The 17,979-nt window shown below is 51.4% G+C and overlaps 3 protein-coding genes and 1 long non-coding RNA gene across 5 annotated transcripts; 2 read left to right on the top strand and 2 right to left on the bottom strand.

The window, feature by feature from the left end:
* The first annotated feature begins 1,075 nt into the window (after positions 1–1,075).
* LOC125165437 (uncharacterized) lies at positions 1,076–2,364 on the top strand. The gene is made up of 3 exons (XR_007152103.1): positions 1,076–1,187; positions 1,498–1,659; positions 2,148–2,364. It is a non-coding gene; the product is annotated as an uncharacterized LOC125165437 (long non-coding RNA).
* A 1,697-nt stretch (positions 2,365–4,061) lies between these two features.
* Positions 4,062–8,695, top strand: LY6G5C (lymphocyte antigen 6 family member G5C). The gene is made up of 4 exons (XM_047860348.1): positions 4,062–4,082; positions 4,211–4,322; positions 5,406–5,573; positions 8,349–8,695. The coding sequence occupies exons 1-4, from the start codon at positions 4,062–4,064 to the stop codon at positions 8,510–8,512; spliced, it is 465 nt and encodes a 154-aa protein (XP_047716304.1). The 3' UTR covers positions 8,513–8,695.
* Positions 8,696–11,220: 2,525 nt separating this feature from the next.
* Positions 11,221–13,616, bottom strand: LY6G5B (lymphocyte antigen 6 family member G5B). The gene is made up of 3 exons (XM_047858333.1): positions 12,866–13,616; positions 12,589–12,717; positions 11,221–12,295 (listed from the first exon to the last, which is right to left on the bottom strand). Exons 1-3 carry the CDS (start codon positions 12,984–12,986, stop codon positions 11,895–11,897), a joined length of 651 nt encoding a protein of 216 aa, XP_047714289.1. The 5' UTR covers positions 12,987–13,616; the 3' UTR covers positions 11,221–11,894.
* A 154-nt stretch (positions 13,617–13,770) lies between these two features.
* On the bottom strand, positions 13,771–17,869 carry CSNK2B (casein kinase 2 beta). 2 transcript variants are annotated; one of them, XM_047858334.1, is made up of 7 exons: positions 17,717–17,869; positions 17,023–17,105; positions 16,204–16,306; positions 15,505–15,620; positions 14,983–15,058; positions 14,646–14,835; positions 13,771–14,003 (listed from the first exon to the last, which is right to left on the bottom strand). In XM_047858334.1, exons 2-7 carry the CDS (start codon positions 17,092–17,094, stop codon positions 13,913–13,915), a joined length of 648 nt encoding a protein of 215 aa, XP_047714290.1. In that variant the 5' UTR covers positions 17,095–17,105; positions 17,717–17,869; the 3' UTR covers positions 13,771–13,912. The 2 variants fall into 2 exon arrangements, with proteins under 2 accessions (XP_047714290.1, XP_047714291.1); XM_047858335.1 differs by lacking the exon at positions 17,717–17,869 and adding an exon at positions 17,438–17,495.
* Between the last annotated feature and the right edge of the window lie 110 nt (positions 17,870–17,979).

The raw sequence follows: 17,979 nt of genomic DNA, 5'->3' as shown, positions 1-17,979 counted from the left end.
GCTGAAGCTGCAAAGAGCCGGGCTTTGGGGAACCTGACTCCAGCCGGCCAACTTAACCCTCCCCATCCCTGCTGTTCTCCCAGGCCTCCAGCCCCCAACCTGAGCTCTCCTCATGTAGTGGGTCCCCAAGCCTCCCCATTGGCTAGTGTGTCTAGTAGTATCACACGTGCAGCCTCCCTAGCCTGCGCCCCAGTCCTTCCTGCATAACCCTGCAGCCACTGTAGGAGCTCACGGTTGCCCCCTCTTTGCTAAGAGCTCCAGAGCTTTCACTTACAAAGTGTTTTCTAGTACCTGATTTCCCCTACTTGGCTCTTCTACAGATTTCTATCTCCAACCTGCATGGCTTCACCTTAAGTATCACCAGTTTTCCTTACTCAGCTCTTGCTGTTCCAAGGGGGAGTGAGGAACAGCCCACTCCCCATGTCTTCTGCGGCAAACCCTACACACCTCTTCACCGTGCCTTTGTCGCTTTCACACATCTGTTGCAGTTCAGTGACAGGGCCTGCCAGGGACTGAGCCTTCCCAGAGCCACACTTCACCTTTCTGGACGCTATTAGAAGAAAATCCCTAAGGTGAACCCAAGGAAATTGGCTTCCTGTAACTTCTGTCCTATTTCCAATCCTCAGACTTCATGGAACAGAATGAGTTTTCCTCCCACCTGTCAGTTTGTTGCCTGGCCACCTTCTTCTTGGGAAACCTCTTTTAGCTGAAACGCTCCCAGGGTTACCCTCCTTGGCGCTCTGTTTTGAACAAGCTCAACGTGGGCAAGCAACAATGTTCTAATATCCTAGATAGCTTCTGGCTAATATCAGTGTCTCCTGGAACCCCAGGGCATGAAGCTCCTCCTCAGTCTCTGGGCAGAGGCTGTCTGCCCTCACCAGCTCACCAGCTCCTTCAGTGGGGGCATACTGAGTCTCCACTGGAAGGGTGATCTGAGACTTGTCAGGTGATATACCTGATAATTGGGGTCAAAAGAGAAGAGGTGGCCACAGCTCCAGAATGCTCCACCTTTAGCAAACACTGGAGAGTTGATACTGGCACTCTGTTCCTCTGTCCCATCCCAGGGGGCAAACAGGTTGGGGAGTGTGGAGCATGAAGCTGTAGGTCCAGCTGGATGGTTCTGAACCTCACCTTCCAGGATCCACCAGGACAGTTAGCCTCCTGGAAAACAAGTCTGTTCAGTTAAGGTAACAACCTCCTTGAATGCAAATAGGGGGCACTTAGCCCCACCTCCCACACCCTGGAGACAAAGGACTCCCCCTTCCTGGCCAAGGCCACTAGGGACTCTGTTGACTGACCTCTACCATCACCTCCCCCTTCCCCTTCTTCCTGCATAAAGAACAGTGGATGCCATGAAGAGCCCTCAGATAACTGAAGTGGGTGGGGAGAGGGGAGGCTTAACATTTGAATTCTGGACCACCGAACCCCAGGGGCCTCAGTCTACCTCCTTAGATTACTCCCCACGTGATAAAGCTCACATCAGCTCTTTGTTTTTAGAACCACCACCACACACCACCCCCTGCCCCCGGTTGGACCAACTCCCTGTCCACTCCTCACCCTATATAGCAGGGCTCCAACAGTCCCAGGAGAAGAACAGCCGAGATGCAGACCCCACATCTGCTGGAACTCTGGACCTTGCCTTACTGGGCACCAGGCAAGGTCTGGACGCCCAGGCGCCCCCGAGGAGCTGGGTACACGGGGAGAGAGGATGGAGGCTGGGACAAAGAAGGATTAACACCTGGGCAGGAAACCTGGGAAGGAGAGGTGGGCCCTGGGCTGGGCCCGGGCTCGCCCTGCGCTGCTTTCAGTGTGAGCTGCGGGAGTAGGCTCAGGGCTTGGTGATTGGGCTGAGGATTTGCTCGACTCCCCCCGAGAGGGTCAGGTGTTTCCCTCCCAGCTGTCACAAGTGAGTGAGGGCCAGGTACTTATCCGTTCATTCATCCATCCAACAAGCCATCCCAACTCCCTCAGGAACCAAGTCTTTTTTTTTTTTTTTTTTTCTTTCATTCATTTATATGCGTGTTAAAGATCGCTGCTCTCTAGTTCCACTCCAGACCACCTGGTCTAGCTGGTCAGCGAACAGAACTTGGCTCCCCGCCCCCTTGTTTGCCCCGCCCATAGCCCTGACTGTAGCATTCTCTCCTCAGGCCCCACCTCCTTTGTTTCGTCATTCGGCTGCTTACCCCCACCGGTATCCCGCGTCCCCAAGGCACTCCGCGCAGAAACTGTCCTCGGTTGCTATCACCATGGCGACTACAGCAGCGCCCCGCCTCTTCACCCCTGGAAAGCCTCCACCAAGCCCATCACCGCGGCAACGAACTCACCAGGCTCTGCAAGCGCACTGGCCGCGCCCAGCCGTTTAGACTGAGGAGTAGCAAAACGAAACTGGGACTGGATTAATGCCCTGAGGCCACGCCCCTTCCGTGGAACCACTCTCCTAGCTCGCACCGAACCCAGCCTCGAAATACCGCCCCTATCTTCCCTCCGGCTATTCGCAGGCCGGGTTCAGAGGACGCTGTGAAATTCCCTTTCTAACTCCTTTCTGCCGCGTTCGCTTCAAGAGGAGCCTCCGCTCTCTGATTCTGTCTACCACTCTGTCGTTCATTCAGCATTTATGCAGGTGCCAGGCGCTCCTCCCCAAATCTTCATTACTCCGACTTTTCAATAATACAATTGTCTGATTTCATTTATCCCAAGGCTCTTGGGCACGCAGTGGCGTGCGTTTTCCTTTCGTATTCTTTCTTTCCTGTCCGTCTTTCTTGGCTCAAATCTGAGTCCATTTCTTCCCATCTTCCCCATCAGCGCCCCGAGGCCAAATGATTCTCGGATGGTCTGGGACTGTAAGCAGGGAGCCCTCCCTCAGGGCCGCACCCCAAACCTCCAGACCAGAAACTGGAGCAGGTGGTTCGCTCCTGTACGCCGAGCTCTTCCTACAGCACCCCCGACCCTTAAAGGGAAAACCCTGAGTCTCTCAGAGACCCTGACCTGGCGAGGTGCGTGCTGAGCTGGCCGCTTGAAGGAGCTCAGCGGGCGAACCCCCCAGTAAAGGCGGCCCCCAGCAAAGGACGTGGGCGGGGCTCCTGGGACGCCCACCTCCGCTCTTTGGTTGCGGCGTTAGCCTCCGGCCCGGTGGGTTTGGTGGTGCCACAGCGCCTCCTTCCGGGGAAGCCGCGTGGTGCTCTGGGCGTCTGTTAGGGGCGGAAGGCTACGTCTGACGCCAGGCATGTTTTCCCAGGTTTCATTGCCAGCCAGCCCCCCCGCCCCCTCTCCCCCCCCCCCCCCCCCCCCCCGGCAGAGAACTGAGCGTGGCCAGAGGGCCGCCCCCGCTTCCTCCTGGGAGCCCTGAAGTGCAGTCAGGCTCGGAGAGCGAGAGCCCGGTGCCGGAGCCTTGTGGGCGCCGGAGATCAGAGTTACTAACCTGCAGCGGAACTTAGGTGGGGTGGGGTAAAAGGGGGCGTAAGGAAAGGTGCTGGCTAGTTACCTGGAACCCACAGGGGCCACTGGGCTGAATAGGTCAGTCGGGACTCAGGTGTCCTCGCTTCTAGATTTCTGACAGTTCCACGTTGTTCCCATCTTGAAAAATGGTACCACCAATCACCTCCTTGGGCAAGCCTATCCCCCACTTTTCCTCTTTCCATATTCAGTCTAACTGCAAATCTGTGCAATCTTCCTTCTAAATAAACGTCAGATTCATTCGTCTTTTCCTTGCCTCTCTTCTGCCAGACCAGGCCGCCATCTTGTGACGGGACTCAGGAATAGCTTCCTAACTGGTTTCCCGGCCTCCGCAATCTTTTACAAACAGAACTCTGATCTTGTTGCTCCTTTGGTCAGTGCTCAGGACTGCCCAGGTGCTCCCGGGAAGTACTCATCCTTCCCCCTCCATCCCCCCATCATTGTTTGTTGTCTCCCCCACTAGACAGCTCTGTGGGGGCAGGGATTTTGTGTAATGTTGTATCCCCAACACCTGATACAGTGATTCAGTAAACTTCTGTAGAATAAATATGAAAAAAAAAAGTTTCCCTCTCATTCCCCTTTTGTCTGGGTCCTGTCCCCAAGCCAGGATGTTAGGTCTTAGAGTGGCCGTGGGTGAGGACACTCTGTTTCTCTGGCTGTTCCGGGACTGATTTCCACCCCAAATGGGTGTTGCCTCTCTCTTTCCTCTTGGCCAACTTCTCTTCCACCAATATAAGCCCCAACTGGAGGCTAGTAGGCAGCAGGCCCTGCAGGTAGCAGGAGTATGGAGCCCATGGGCCGTCATAGCACCTCCCAAGCCCTGTACATGGTCCTTTTAATAGTGCTGGTCATGAGGAGCTTGGTGTTTGGTAAGTGGCTCTAAGGGGTCAGAAGGGTCTCCTGGTCTGCTGGATAGAGAGACCCACAGATACCAGGTGTCTGGGCACATCTGCCCAGGATGCTCAGGTAAAACCAAGCAGAGGGAAAGATGGGATGGATGGACTTGGTGAGATAATGCCTAGGGACTGGTAATGGACTGCTGTTCACTCTGAGGGAGATCTCTAGTTATTACCCCAGGGCTGTCTCAACAGCAGTGACCTAAATGCAGATACTGAAAGGACTCCATTTAAATCTGGGGCAGTACAGAATAGGGAGGATTCCGAGAACATGCTAGATAACAGAACCGGGATCCACCCAGTAGAACAAGGCTGAATCTAGCCTGATAACCTCCTCAACATGGCTGCAAAACACCGTCTATATAGAAACAGGATTCAAAGTGTTTGTTCAGTATCTGCCTCCCACTAAGTGTTCTGCTGGGTCTGGGGACTCACTGACATGTGATCTGGGCCTGGAACAAGAGGAAGAGGGAGCATATATACACGTAGGTGGGGAAGGCTTTGGTGGACAAAGTTTAATATGGGTCTTTCCAGTGATTAGACCACCAAACAAATAATGTGATGGGGGGCCACTCGAAGTCTTCTGTCCACACAAAGCATAGATTCCTCTTGTCCTGTGGTGATGCACTCTTGTTTTCACTGAACATTACAGATTAAGAAAGCATATTCAAAAGGGGGTCCATAGGGGTGGGGAGACTGTGAAACCAAGTCCCAGAAGAAGAACTGTCCTCACAGAACTGCCCAGGCTGGAATTAACTGCCTCTGCTTAGTCTTTGAACTTAGGAGCTTGCCGAGTGCTGGGCACATGGTAGTACCTCAAAATACATGTTGAATGAGTAAATGAATTCCTTAATGAGTTCCTTATTTCAGGAGGTATAAGAGCAGAGAATGGAGGTTTTAAAACTGACAAAAGCCTCTGATAGAGGATTAAGCCAGATGGTTTTAAAGAACGGGTGATTTCATGGTTTTCTGAGACGGGAAGCTGGGGAGGGAAGAATGGGCTTGACCAGCCTGGAAATTAGGTGGGGTTGGAGTCAGTGTTGCTCTGTGTTCTAGGTAATTTTGATCCTGTCAATCCGGAACCCCCTCATCCAGCTCAGTTCTCCAAATATCTGCGCTGCTATCGATGCCTCTTGGAGACCAAGGAGTTGGGATGCCTTCTGGGATCTGACATCTGCCTTGCCCCTCCTGGCAGCAGCTGCATGACTCTGCTCATAAAGAACAGTGAGCTGCTTGTCCTTGGCCCGACCCATTCCTGAGCTGCATCTCTCAGCTGTACCCCACAGTCTGGTTCCTACAACCCCTACCTAGATAGTGCTCGTCATGCTCTCTCCTTCCTCACCTTCAGAGCCATTCTCTGTCTCCACTTCCACCCCTCCTGTTCCCTCATGGGGCTGGCTGGTGTCCACGTTTCTTTTTTTTTAATGTTTTTATTTATTTTTGAGACAGAGAGACAGAGCAGGGCAGGAGAGGGGCAGAGAGAGAGGGAGACACAAAATCCGAAGCAGGTTCCAGGCTCTGAGCTGTCCGCACAGAGCCCGACGCGGGGCTCGAACTCACGGACCGTGAGATCATGACCTGAGCTGAAGTCAGACACCCAACCGACTGAGCCACCCAGGCGCCCCATGGCGTATGCGTTTCTTACAGCACCCGGCCTTGTGGGGGAGGCTTGTGATCACTAGATCCCCCCGCTTCTCCTCAGGCTGCCTTCTCTCTGTTCAGGGAGACCCCTAATGGTTCACGTTCACCAAAATTTAGGCATTAGCTGTCTTCCCACTTCACTCTCCCCAGAGGATTTGCTCTGCTTCCTTATGAATGTGAATGTTAGGCCAAATTGTCATGTGAAATTGCCCTCTGGACAGCTCCACCTCAGTTTCAACTTCCTGAAACTGCAGTCCCTGTTTCTCATGCCTGCTCTTCCACACAATCCCTCACTCCCCGCCCTCCACCCCTGCTTTTTTTAGTGGGCTCAAGGCCCAACATGGGGCTTGAACTCACAACCCCTAGATCAAGGAGTTCTATGCTCTACTGACTGAGCAGCTGGGGGGCCCCTCCTCCGCTCTTTTTAACAAACACAGAACACATTATGTGCCAGCACTGTTCTAAGCACTTACCACCCTCTCAGGTTTTTTATTATTGTTATCCCCGTTTTACCGATGAGGAAACAGACGCCCAGAAAGGTCAAAATCTTGCCCAACTCTCCTAGAAGCTGAACCACAATTTGTGGTGATTCCGGAGATGGTGCTCTTAACAACCACTGCATAAACTTGCCTTCAAATTAAAATTCAAGTCCTTTTATTATGCTTTTGGTTCAATATCAGAGTACTCAACCGCATCAAAGAGAAGTCTCCCTCCCACTCCTGGCACAAGCCACCCAGCTCTCATGCACAAACAACACAAAACTAATCTTCCTATTCTCTTTTTTTTCCTAAAGATTTTTTTTCATTTTTAAGTAATCCCTACACCAAACGTGGGGCTCGAACTTACAACCCTGAGATCAAGAGTCACATGCTCTACTGACTGAGCGAGCCAGATGCCCCACATCTTTCCACATTCTTGATATCCTTTCTGTGATCTTTTGTGTACATCTCACTCTATGCAAATATGTTGTTTCACCTCTTTTTCTTTCCTCCATAAACAGTAGCATACCACTGTAAACACTGGTGTGCACTTGCTTTTTATACATTTTTATTAATTAAAAACTTTTAAAAATGTTTATTTAGAGGGGGGGCGGAGAGAGAGAGAGAGAGAGAGAGAGAGAGAATCTGAAGCAGGTTCCAGGCTTTGAGCTGTCAGCACAGAGCCCAATGCAGGGCTTGAACTCACAAACCACGAGATCATGGCCGGAGCTGAAGTCAGATGCTTAACTGACTGAGCCACCCAGGTGCCTCTATCTATCTATCTATCTATCTATCATTCTATCTATCATCTATTTATTTTTGAGAGAGAGAGGTAGAGACAGAGGGAGTGAGGGAGGAAGACGGTGGGGGGGGGGAGAGAGAGAGAAAGAGAGAGAGAATCCTAAGTAGGCCCCACACTCAGCACAGAGACCAACGTGGGCCTCAATCCCATGACCCCAGGATCACGATCTGAGCCAAAATCAAGCGTCAGATGCTCAACTGACTCAGCCACCCTGGCACCCTGCACTTGGTTTTTTAAAATGAACAGTCATGGGAATTTTAAGTTTCCATATCAGTTTGTAAACAGCTTCCCTGTTCTTCTGACCTGCTGCATGGTTCTCCATGGCATGGGCATAGCAGAGTTTGACAATCCCATTATTGACGGATCTGTATGTTGCTTCTAATTTTTTCCTCTCTCAAGCAGGGCAGGAATGAATGTCCCTGTGAACACATTTTTCCCCCTCTAATATATATATAATAGTAAGAGATACCATCTTCTCTTTTGTTCCATAAAATGATGACAAACACCTTTTCTTTGCAATCTGACCTCCAATACATCTCCCAACTTTTTTTTACATGGTCCCAGCTGAAGTGCTGGTTCTACCCCAGCAAGACCCAACTCAGCCCCCTCCAACCATCACTGTATTTTTAAAAAATTTTTAATATTTATTTATTTTTGAGAGAGAGAGACAGAGAGAGCACAAGTGGGAGAGGGGCAGAGAGAGGGAGATACAGAATCTGAAACAGGCTCCAGGCTCTGAGCTGTTAGCACAGCGCCAGATGCGGGGCTTGAACTCACGAACTGTGAGACCATGGCCTGAGCCAAAGTCGGATGCTTAACCAACTGAGCCACCCAGGTGCCCCGCATCACTTTATTTTGAATGGCTCTTTCCCACCAACCTTCCACGGGATCCATAGCTGGTGACTCTCTGGCATTCCTGCCCCTGTCCGGTTCCAGGAATCTTGGCATTTGGGGGGGTCAGGGAAGGGTGTGGGATCAGTGATGGTAAGTCCATGTGGAGGGAGGGGATGGAAGAGTCTGGGATTGTGCCTGGGACCTGAGATGTCTGTATCACTGGTTGCTGCCATCCTTCCCCAGGCAGTGGTTCTGACATCATGGTGAGTGACTGCTGCCGCAAGGAGCAGATGAGTGATTGTTCGTATACCCGCTCTTCTCCAGTGTTTGGCTTCTGGATATTTTCTCGATGCTGCTTCCTGGAGTTCTGCAATAACCCTCAGAACAGAGTGTTCTATATTCCTTAGAACTTCCGCAGAGACTTTTAGAATAAAACCCTGCTAGTTGCCATCCATCTTCTAGTCCCTTTTACCAGCTCCTAGTTGACACCCAACACCCCTCTTCCCACTCAGCCCTTCCCCCAGGTCCCCTCTCCAGAATTCTCTGAGTTTTCCCTTCAAGTCCTCACAGTTTGATGGCTTTACTCTTCTCTCCTCCCATCTCTCAGCTGCTTCTTGGCCTTGCTTTGCCCCTTCTCCCCCCATGGGCCTCTCTAGCCTCAAGTCCCCAGGTGTTCCTCGCAAATAAATTGGTGTACAAACTGTAGAGCTTGTCTCTCTCTTCTGGTAGTGGTGGAGGCTGAGGAAAGCTGAGGTCCCACCTGACTGCCCCACCTCGGGGCTCCCAGCTCTGTTGAACTCTGCTTCTGCCCAACCTTCATGTCTTGGATTCAGCTCTAGGCACAAAAGGTGAAGAACTGGAAGCCTTTCTGTGGCGAAGGGCAAAAGGGCAGTGGGCACCCTTGGCAGTGCTATGTGGGGCCTGGGTTGGGGGAGGTCCACGGTGTGGGAGGTGAGGGCTGGCAGGAGTGGAGCTATGAGGCCTGGGACCAGGCCCAGGGAGAGGGTGGGGGGAAGCACCCTGTGGAAGAGCCGCTAGATCTAGTGGAGCCCTGGCCGGAACCCAGGCTCAGCTTCCCTCTTCAAGGACCATGTGGGAAGTTACTGCCGAATCTTGGGCCTTGGGTTCCTCAGCCTCTGAGACCATCGTCTAGTTCGACTTGCTAGAGCTGTATAAACCTAGACTTCTACACTGAAGTCAGAGATGATGGGGGGAAAGTGGGCCCAGACAGGGGGGCACACTGAAGGTTTGTACTTATTTTTGTACACCTCCCCCCCACACACACTGCTCTCTTACCTACCAATTAATATTGGGGTTTCCTGCCAGAGCATAGGCTATTTAAAGGGCCAGGGATCTCTGCTAACATGTGCAAAATGTTGTGTAAGAGTATATGCTGCATGATGCCCTTTGTACCAAGCACACAGACAAAATTCCTCTAAGCAGCTACAACTCAGGACAGCGGCTACCCAAGTTAGAAGTGCCTGGGAGGGTGCACGAAGGTTGCTTTGGGTGCTGATATAGGCCTTTATAGTGACTTGAGGACTGGTAATCTGGGTGTGAAGTTTAGAAAAACCCACATTATGGTATGTGTAAGCTTTGGTATGTTTTGGAAGAGGCTTAAAAATAGGCCAGGGGTGTCTGGCTGGCTCAGTTGGTAGAGCATGTGACTCTTGAACTCGGGGTAGTGAGTCAAGCCCCACATTGGGGATAGAGATAACTTTAAAAAGTAGTGGGGCACCTAGGTGGCTCAGTTGGTTAAGTTGGTGACTCTTGGTTTTGGCTCAGGTCATGATCTCGTGGTGTGAGTTTGAGCCCTGCCATTGGGCTCTGTGCTGCCAGCACAGAGCCTGCTTGGGATTCTCTCTCTCTCTTTCTCTCTCAAAATGAATAAAAGTTTTATTTTATTTTTTAAGTTTATGGATTTGAGAGGTGAAGGGAGAGAATGAGTGGGGGAGGGGCAGAGAGAGACACAGAGAATCCCAAGCAGGCTCCAAGCTGTCAGCAGAGCCGACGTGGGGCTCAATCTCACGAACTGTGAAATCATGACCTGGGCTGAAACCAAGAGTCAGATGTTTAACCAACTGAGTCATCCAGGAGCCAGTATAAACAAACATTTTTTTTTAAGTAGTAATACATACATACATAAATGCTACAATCTGTAGGTACCTTTGTCCCATGTGTCTATTTTTGAGGCTTTAATTTTCACCTGTGCACACAAACATGCATTCTCTCAATCCTAGGAGGTACTATCCCTCCTTGACAGGTGACCAAAGTGAGACAGAAACCAACTTACCCAAGTGGCAGAGGAGCTGGAATTGGGTCCCCCAACCACAAAGTGCACACTGCTTTTTAGGAACAGGTTTCACAACCCCAGCACTGGGTTGAGATTCAGAAGGGTGGGCACCTGGCTGTACTCAATAACACCACACCCAGAACAGTGTGTTTAACTGCATGTATGAAAAAAGTTATGAATATTCACTACTATTTTCTGTAGGCTTGTAGTTTTCCAAAAATAAAACCTTAAAATCAAAGACCTAAACTGCAGCCTCACCTGTATAATTTGTGAACATCCCCAACCCCCAAACCTAGCTCCCTAAAGAGGTGGTCCTGGGTGCCAGGATCCTGAAAGAACAGGCAAGAACCCAGGTTCCTCAGCACCAGGGGACTCTCAGATACAGGCCTGGACCCTTTGGTTTGCTCCTGAGTTTTTCTGGTTTAAAGGAGAGTTTTTCCTCCTCTGTTAGATGGAAAAGCCAATGTAACCAGGGTTTAATTCTCTAGGTTTTGTAGGGCAAAGTTTTTTGTTTTGTTAAAGATTTTAAGTAATCTCTACACCCAATGTGGAGTCCAAACTTATAACCCCAAGATTGAGTCACACGCTCTACTGACTGAGCCAGACAGGTGCCCCTGTGGAGTAAGTTAAAGGCTGGGAGAAGTCTTAGCTAATCAGAAGGTGGATGGATACAAGCCCTTTGGGGGCAGGCCATGAGAAAGCCACAAAGGCCAAGTGGAGTGGGCCAGGCTGTAAACTGTTTGCTCCCCATGCCCAATTAACTTTAACAGGTCTACACTTGTCCATATCTGAGCCTGACCCCATCAACAGTGTGACACAGACTTAGCCCAGTCCATTTATTGTGGAGGTTCTGGAGAATAAACGGGAGATATAGTGCAGAGCAGGGCAGACCCTTGCCTCTCCTCTCCCCTAGAACCTATGGAAGTGGGTGTCAGGACTCAATGATGTGAAGTGGGGCTGAGGAGGCCAGAGACGGTGGCAAAAGGAGAGAAGCAGGAAACCAGGGCAGGAGTAGAGGTGGAGGCAGTGAAGTAGGGACACCAGAGTGCCTAGTCAGGAAATCTGCACAGATGTCTACGCTTCATTCTTCTTGCTACAACTTCAGTCTGGGTCTTAAGATAGCCATGGGCTGCAATCTACAACCAGACCTGAATGGAGATAGCAGGTGGCCGGACTGACAGGGGATTGGAAAGATGAGGGGGCTGATGGACTCGGAAGATGGGAAAGGCACGAAGAAACCACTGTGCCTTCCCTAGGTCAACCTGGGCAGAAAGTGAACTTGGTATTTTCTAGGAGAAAGAAGAGTACTGGTGCAGTGCTACAGCGGTTTCTGGGAAGGAAATGAAACCTAAGCCATACAGATGCTGGAAGCACAGAGGAAGGGAGGCCTGAAAAATCACAGACCAGAGAATGTGGGTGTTCTAGGAGGGCAGCACTAGGTGCTGGGGTGTTAGGAGAGAGATGCTGGAAGAGTAAAATCCAAGAAGGATAAGGCATCAGGGCCCAGCCCAGGGAAGAACCAAAAGTCCTGAGCTGTTGAGAGACAAGTTTATGTGGCGGAGGTCAGCAACGGACAAGCTCAGGTTCAGGGGCAGGGTGGCCAGGGGGTCGAGGCCTTCAGGCTCCTTCCCAGCACGGAAGGTGGGTAGGGGCAGTGAGAGGTTCAGAGCCTTGTAGAACCACTGGATTTGGAACTCCGACAGGGGCAGGGCCAAGGCCCCAGCAGGGGGATCAGGCAGGGAGCTCTGGAGCTGGGGGCTGGACCAGGAGTTGCAGTAATCGTACTGGCAGCACTGGGCCTGGTACCAGTACTCCGAGAAGTAGGTATTGCGTTTTTCCTGGCAGCGGTAAGAATTGTACTGTCCACAGCCTCGGATGAAGAAACGTATCTTGGTATCTGGAGAAGAGGGAACAGCTAATACCCCTGCTGCCTCCCATGGTCCCCAAGCCTGGTATCCTCACCCTAGACTCTCCCCATCCCTCACCCAGACCTGACTTCTAGCCCAGACTCCTTCAGAATGGGCCAGAAAAATTGGCTTAGCTGACCCCCGAGAACCCCAGACTCCTCTTTTCAGGATCCTCCTGTCTTCTTCTTGCACCCCAGGCCCTAAGCAGCCCTCATCTATGAGAGGAGAGGAGACCAAGCCACAGGCTATCCCACCAGCAGCTCCCTCCTGGGACTTGACTCACCATAATAGATGGTTATCACCATGCATGGTGACGAGCTGCTGATGGTGCACTTCTCTGAGCCTGAAATGCACCCTGTAGAAGGGTCTTCTAAGAGGCAGAGGTGACAGGTCCGGACTTCAGAAACAGGAGCTGGGGAAGCAGAAAACAGGAAGGATGGGAATGTTGGCTCATTCCAAGTTCTCTGCCTTGCAGGGAGCCTGTGAACCGAGGGCTACAGCACCCCCCGCCCTTCCTGGACTCAGTCACCCCTCCCTCCTTGCCCCTGGGCCCCACTTACCCTTTCCCACTGCGAAGCCCACCATGACCAGCACACCTACAAGTACATGGAACTTCATGATGGAATTCTGAGAAGGGCAGTCCCTGAGGGGTATCCTGAAATCCCACCTTCCTGTGACCATGTTCCTTGCAGGGTGATTTTGATAGTTTGAGCAGGAGCTGCTGTAGACGTAGAGCTATATTCCTTGGCTGGGGGAGGAAGTTATTAACTTGGCTGGAGGGACGGTATGTCCTCACCCACAAGGTCAGGTTCCTGGACGTGGGAACAGTGGCCTACACAAGAACAACACCTGGGCCTTTATCCAGTTGTCTGTCTCTCTCATGCCCTGAAAAAATCTATTCCCACACCTCAAGGGTCCATGGACCAGTGTCTGTCTCTGGTACCACCTACTGTCCTCCCCACACATACAGCGAGTCCCTACCGTGCTGGGAAACACTTGGGCCAGGCGCCCAGGGTCCCTGTCCTTCTGAGATGAGCGTGTCAGCTCCCCCAGCAGGGGGCGCACAGACACCACCCAGCAGCAACTCTGGACCTTGTCCCTCTTTCCACCCCTTACCGTTCTATTTATTTCAGGACAACTTTCCCTGTAAAATCAAAACCGAAATATTTTGTTGTTGATTATACTCCTTACAGTATAAATGTACAGCCATAGGTGGCCAAAAAAGAACAAATTATGTCTCCAGTCTTTGAAAGTGGATTTTCCCCTAGGTCTTTTCCATGTGACGTTGCACATCTCCGCATCCACTACTAGTTCTGCTCTACTGCTAAAAACATCAACCAAGTCCACTGGGCACAAATCTGTGCTGGTTTTCAACTTGAGGGTGGGCTGGGCCATGAGGGCCCCTGGGATCAAGCACAGCACTACCCTCCCATCCCCCATCCCCAAGCACCAGCAGACCAGCTCATGGCCTTTTCTTCCACTTTATTTCATATTCCCACCACAATAATGACTCCTTTAATTTAAACTAAAAACCATAGAGGGTTCCTGAAAGGGTGGCAGCAAAGGAATAGAGGTGTTAAAGGCAGAGGGACAGGTTGGGTGGGGAATCAGCGAATCGTCTTGACTGGGCTCTTGAAGTTGCTGGCGGCTTGGAGCTGCAGCTGGTAGGCCATTGGATGGATCTTGAAACCGTAGAGCCTGGGCCAGGGCACAGATCAGAGGCAGTAGGGTGAGCCCCACTCTGGCCCTGCCAGTGGCCTGCATTTCCCCCTCCCCACCCCAGCTTCTCCATGGGTCTGCTAAGTGCTTAAGGACAGTGGTTCCCAAACATCTTCCCTCCAGAATACTGGGAAATATACCTTAAATAGGCATTAAAACTCTTACTCTAGGATATACGTAAACATACACACACATACAGGAATGTGACTGCTTGCTTCTGTGTGCACTTGTTTCAACAGAACACCAAACTGTTCTTCCCAGTACACATGATGTTCCAGGAAGATAAACCACACTTTCTCCTGGCAAAAGGCTGAGTGCCCGAGATGATGGCAAAAAGTTATCGTTTAAATGGTACTTCCAGTGCCAAATGTTATTCAAAGCAACTCACTATTTAAATATACTCTGTCAGGTATATTTAAATACACTCCGTCAGGCAGGTACTGTCATCACCCCCGTTTCATGGATAAGGGAACTGAGGCACAGGCAATCAAATACCTTCCCCAAGGTCACTCGCTGTGGGAGAAGCAAACCTCAAGAAAGGACCATGCCCTGTCCTCCCTTCTCTCTGGGGAATCCCGAACCTTTCCTTCGACCCATGGTGACTCTAGCCCTGCTCCCCACCTGGGCACAAACTGGTTGGCGGGCCGTTTGGGCCGGTACTCAGGGTGCACCATGAAGAGCATGTGAGGGAAACCGGTGCCGAAGTAGGCGCCGTCCGTGTGATGGTGCCTCGATGACTTGGGTGTGTACACGTCCATGCACTTGGGGCAGTAGAGCTTCACCATGGCCTCACCTGGGATGTCCGAAAGGCCTGGGAGACAGCCAGACTCAGCAGGCCGGGCATCCCCAACCCTGCCCAACCTCCCTCCCACACAGAGGCCCCGACTTGCTGAACCCCAACTCCTTCCCAGAGGACCTGCCTTTTGATGTGGCCTCCTTCCCCTTCTCTAACACTCACCGATGGGAAGCATTGGCTGATTCTCACAGTACACACGGGGACAGTAGCCAAAGTCTCCTTGCTGGTACTTTTCCAACTGAGGTGAATAAAATGAAAGGGGTTGGTAGGTAGGTACAAAGAGAAGAGGCAATCCCCTCCTCAGCCCAAGCCACGTCACTGTCCCCAACTCCTGCCTCTGTCCAGAGACCCCTTCTAAGCAGGCCCAGACAGGCCCTCATACTCTTCTGCTTCCTTTCCTCCAGTTAGGCAGGGTACAGACCATCAGAGCCATTCGCTGTTTGTTCCCTAAGGAAAAGGCAGACTGCAACAACTCCCTGTCCAAGGTCATGTCTCCCTCCCCAAAAACACCTCAGTCAGCACAAACCCCAATTAGGATTTAATTCCCAGGGCCAGGTTGTGGGGTTCTTCCCCTCTTCTCGGCTACATTCCTTGACAAGGTTGAAACGTTTGACTCCCGTGCTGCAGGAACCTCTGTTTCCCTTATTGCCTCAGAGGAGTCAAGTGGGAGCAGAGAGGCCTCACCATCTGGGCGATGCCACGGTTGGTGAGGATATAGCGGGCGTGGATCAATCCATAAAGCATCTCGGCTGCCTGCTCAATCAGGTCACTCTGGTTGGGGTTGTCTTCCAGCTCTTCATCTGAAACATAGCCCCGGCCAATTGCAACCACTTGTCTTACAGCTTTCTTAGATGCCCCACCCACTGCCAGGGATTGCCAGCTACTCAGTGTGCCCCACACCCATCTTTAAGTCACCCATCACCTGAGCATTTGACCCAGAAACCTGGGCCTCTGACCCTTCCACCAACCCAAGGCAGCTCTGCCTTCTTTCCACATCTCTTCAGCCTCTGCTCTCTCTCCCTCCCAACCCCTCCTCAACACATAAATGCAAAGATGTCAACGCAGAAGATGAAACTGAAAGGTGAAAGGCAAAAAAAAAAAAAAAAAAAAAAAAAAGCAGGAAAGGTGACCCAAGGAGAAACTAGCATTAGGAGACAGAGCCAAGTTATAGGACCAGAGTGTGGGAACAGGAGGTGTAAGTCACAAAACTGGGCAAGAGTCAGATGGGAGACCAAAATGAAGTAGGGGACTTTGGATAAAGACAGAGAACCAAAAGGAAATATGGAAATCCAAGAAGCAGATAAACAGGAACATGAAAAAAACAAAAAACAAAAAACAAAACCACGAACATATACACACTAAACAACACTGAGGGTGCCTCACCAGGCTCCAGGTCCAAGATCATGTCTAGAGCTTGTCGATAGTGGGGCACCTGCTCATTGAGTCCAGTGAGGTTGAATTTGTCCTGGATGTAGTCTTCATCCACCTGTCAGGATGTGGAAGTCAAGATGAAACCCACAGCAGAATCCTCAGCTTTGACTTGGGCACGTTGCTCTAACTGGTGCCTTATTCTTAACACAACTGCTTTGGTTTCCCCTTACTCCTCAACCCCAGCTCGGCAGAAGTACTTGAGTCTCTCTCCCCAGTTCAGATACATAGCCTTCCCATAAAAGCTTTGGCTTTTCTTTTCTACAGATAAGCAGCTACAACAATCTCCTACTTAAAGAGACATTCCTTTCAAAAGCCCTGTTCCTACTCCTGCCCTCATCCCTAGGAACCAGTTTTGTCCTCTCCTTAAGAGCAGCTAGGTCTCTAAGGAAAGTGGAGACTCAACAGCTTCAGTCCTGTGGATAGTTACAATCCTTTATATTATTAGTAGACAACTTTCCACATTACAGAGCATTTTCACATGTGACATTTTAATTCTAATAGACTCCAACGGGAAGCACTCCCAGTACCAGTCTAATAATAACTTTAATAACAATAAAAGGGTTGACTTGTCCCATGTTACAGAGGGTAGCAGGTTTGGGACCTGGGAAGTCTTGCCACTTCACAAATTAGTGAGGGGAGTTACTGACGGGACTCTTCCTTGACAGGAAAAGTTTCTATGGAAGCCTGTAAGAGAAGCGTGTGGAAGCTAAATATGTGGGAAAATATAATGCCAAACTTTGTGTAGAGACAGCTGGGAGACTGAGAACTCACTTCACAGAAGAATTCATTGCCACGGAGCCCACAGAACCAGGAAATCCAGGACACCTCCTCTGAGCTGCTCATCTTCACGTCAGCTGGGAAAAAAGAGAGTGTAAGTTAAGTCCAAGCTCTCCCACCTTGCCTCTGGTATCCTCCCTCCTCCCACACTTAGATCTCTAACCATGGAAGAATTTGGGGCAACCTTTTCTTAAAGGATCCCAGACTCTAGAGCACCTCTCTCCCGCCTCTCTTATTCACATCTCAGCCCCTTTTCTCTGAGATCAGAGATTCTTTGGAGTCCCACCGCTTTCAAGAAACCGACAGGTCTTGAACCCACCAGTCCTACCCACATCCCTATCGCTCCAGAAGACCAGCCCACTCTCCCTTCCTGTCAACTCCAGCAGAGCCCCAGGCTCGAGCTCCCTACCTCGACGGTCTCTGCATGTCCCTGGCGCTTTTCCCAAGGGTCCCGAAGTTTATCCTTTCCGTGCAAGAGCTGGGACCCTTTTTCTCTCATGGCCTGGGGGTGGCCGTGAAGTCCCTTTCACAGGAGTCCCCACATGCCACCTCCGCCCCTCAGGCCATCCCTCTCTCCCCCGGTTCCGGACCGGGTCACTTCCTTCCCCACCCCCACATCAAGGCGCGGAGACCCCATGTGCCGCGCCTAAGGGCAGGGGGCTAGACGCGGCGACTACCTCAGACTCACCGGCTGGACGGGGACCGGGACCAGGGTGGGGGAGGGAAGTTGCCGCTTCCAAGAAATCGCGACGGCTACAACGCAGGCCGCGGACCCAACCGCGGCAGGCGAAGTGGGGTGGGGGGAGTGGAAATCGGGGAGGGTGGGGAGAGGGCAACGCGCAAGCGCCAAGGGTCGGGCGCCGCAGCGAACGCCGGGAGATGGAGTCCCCGGTAAAAAGAAACTGGCGAAGCTAGGGAGAGGTGAACTACGAATCCCAGAATGACCCACGC

The sequence above is a fragment of the Prionailurus viverrinus genome, chromosome B2 (assembly GCF_022837055.1).
Source record: "Prionailurus viverrinus isolate Anna chromosome B2, UM_Priviv_1.0, whole genome shotgun sequence".
Classification (NCBI taxonomy): Eukaryota; Metazoa; Chordata; class Mammalia; order Carnivora; family Felidae; genus Prionailurus; species Prionailurus viverrinus.
This window is presented reverse-complemented; position numbering and strand designations above follow the sequence as displayed.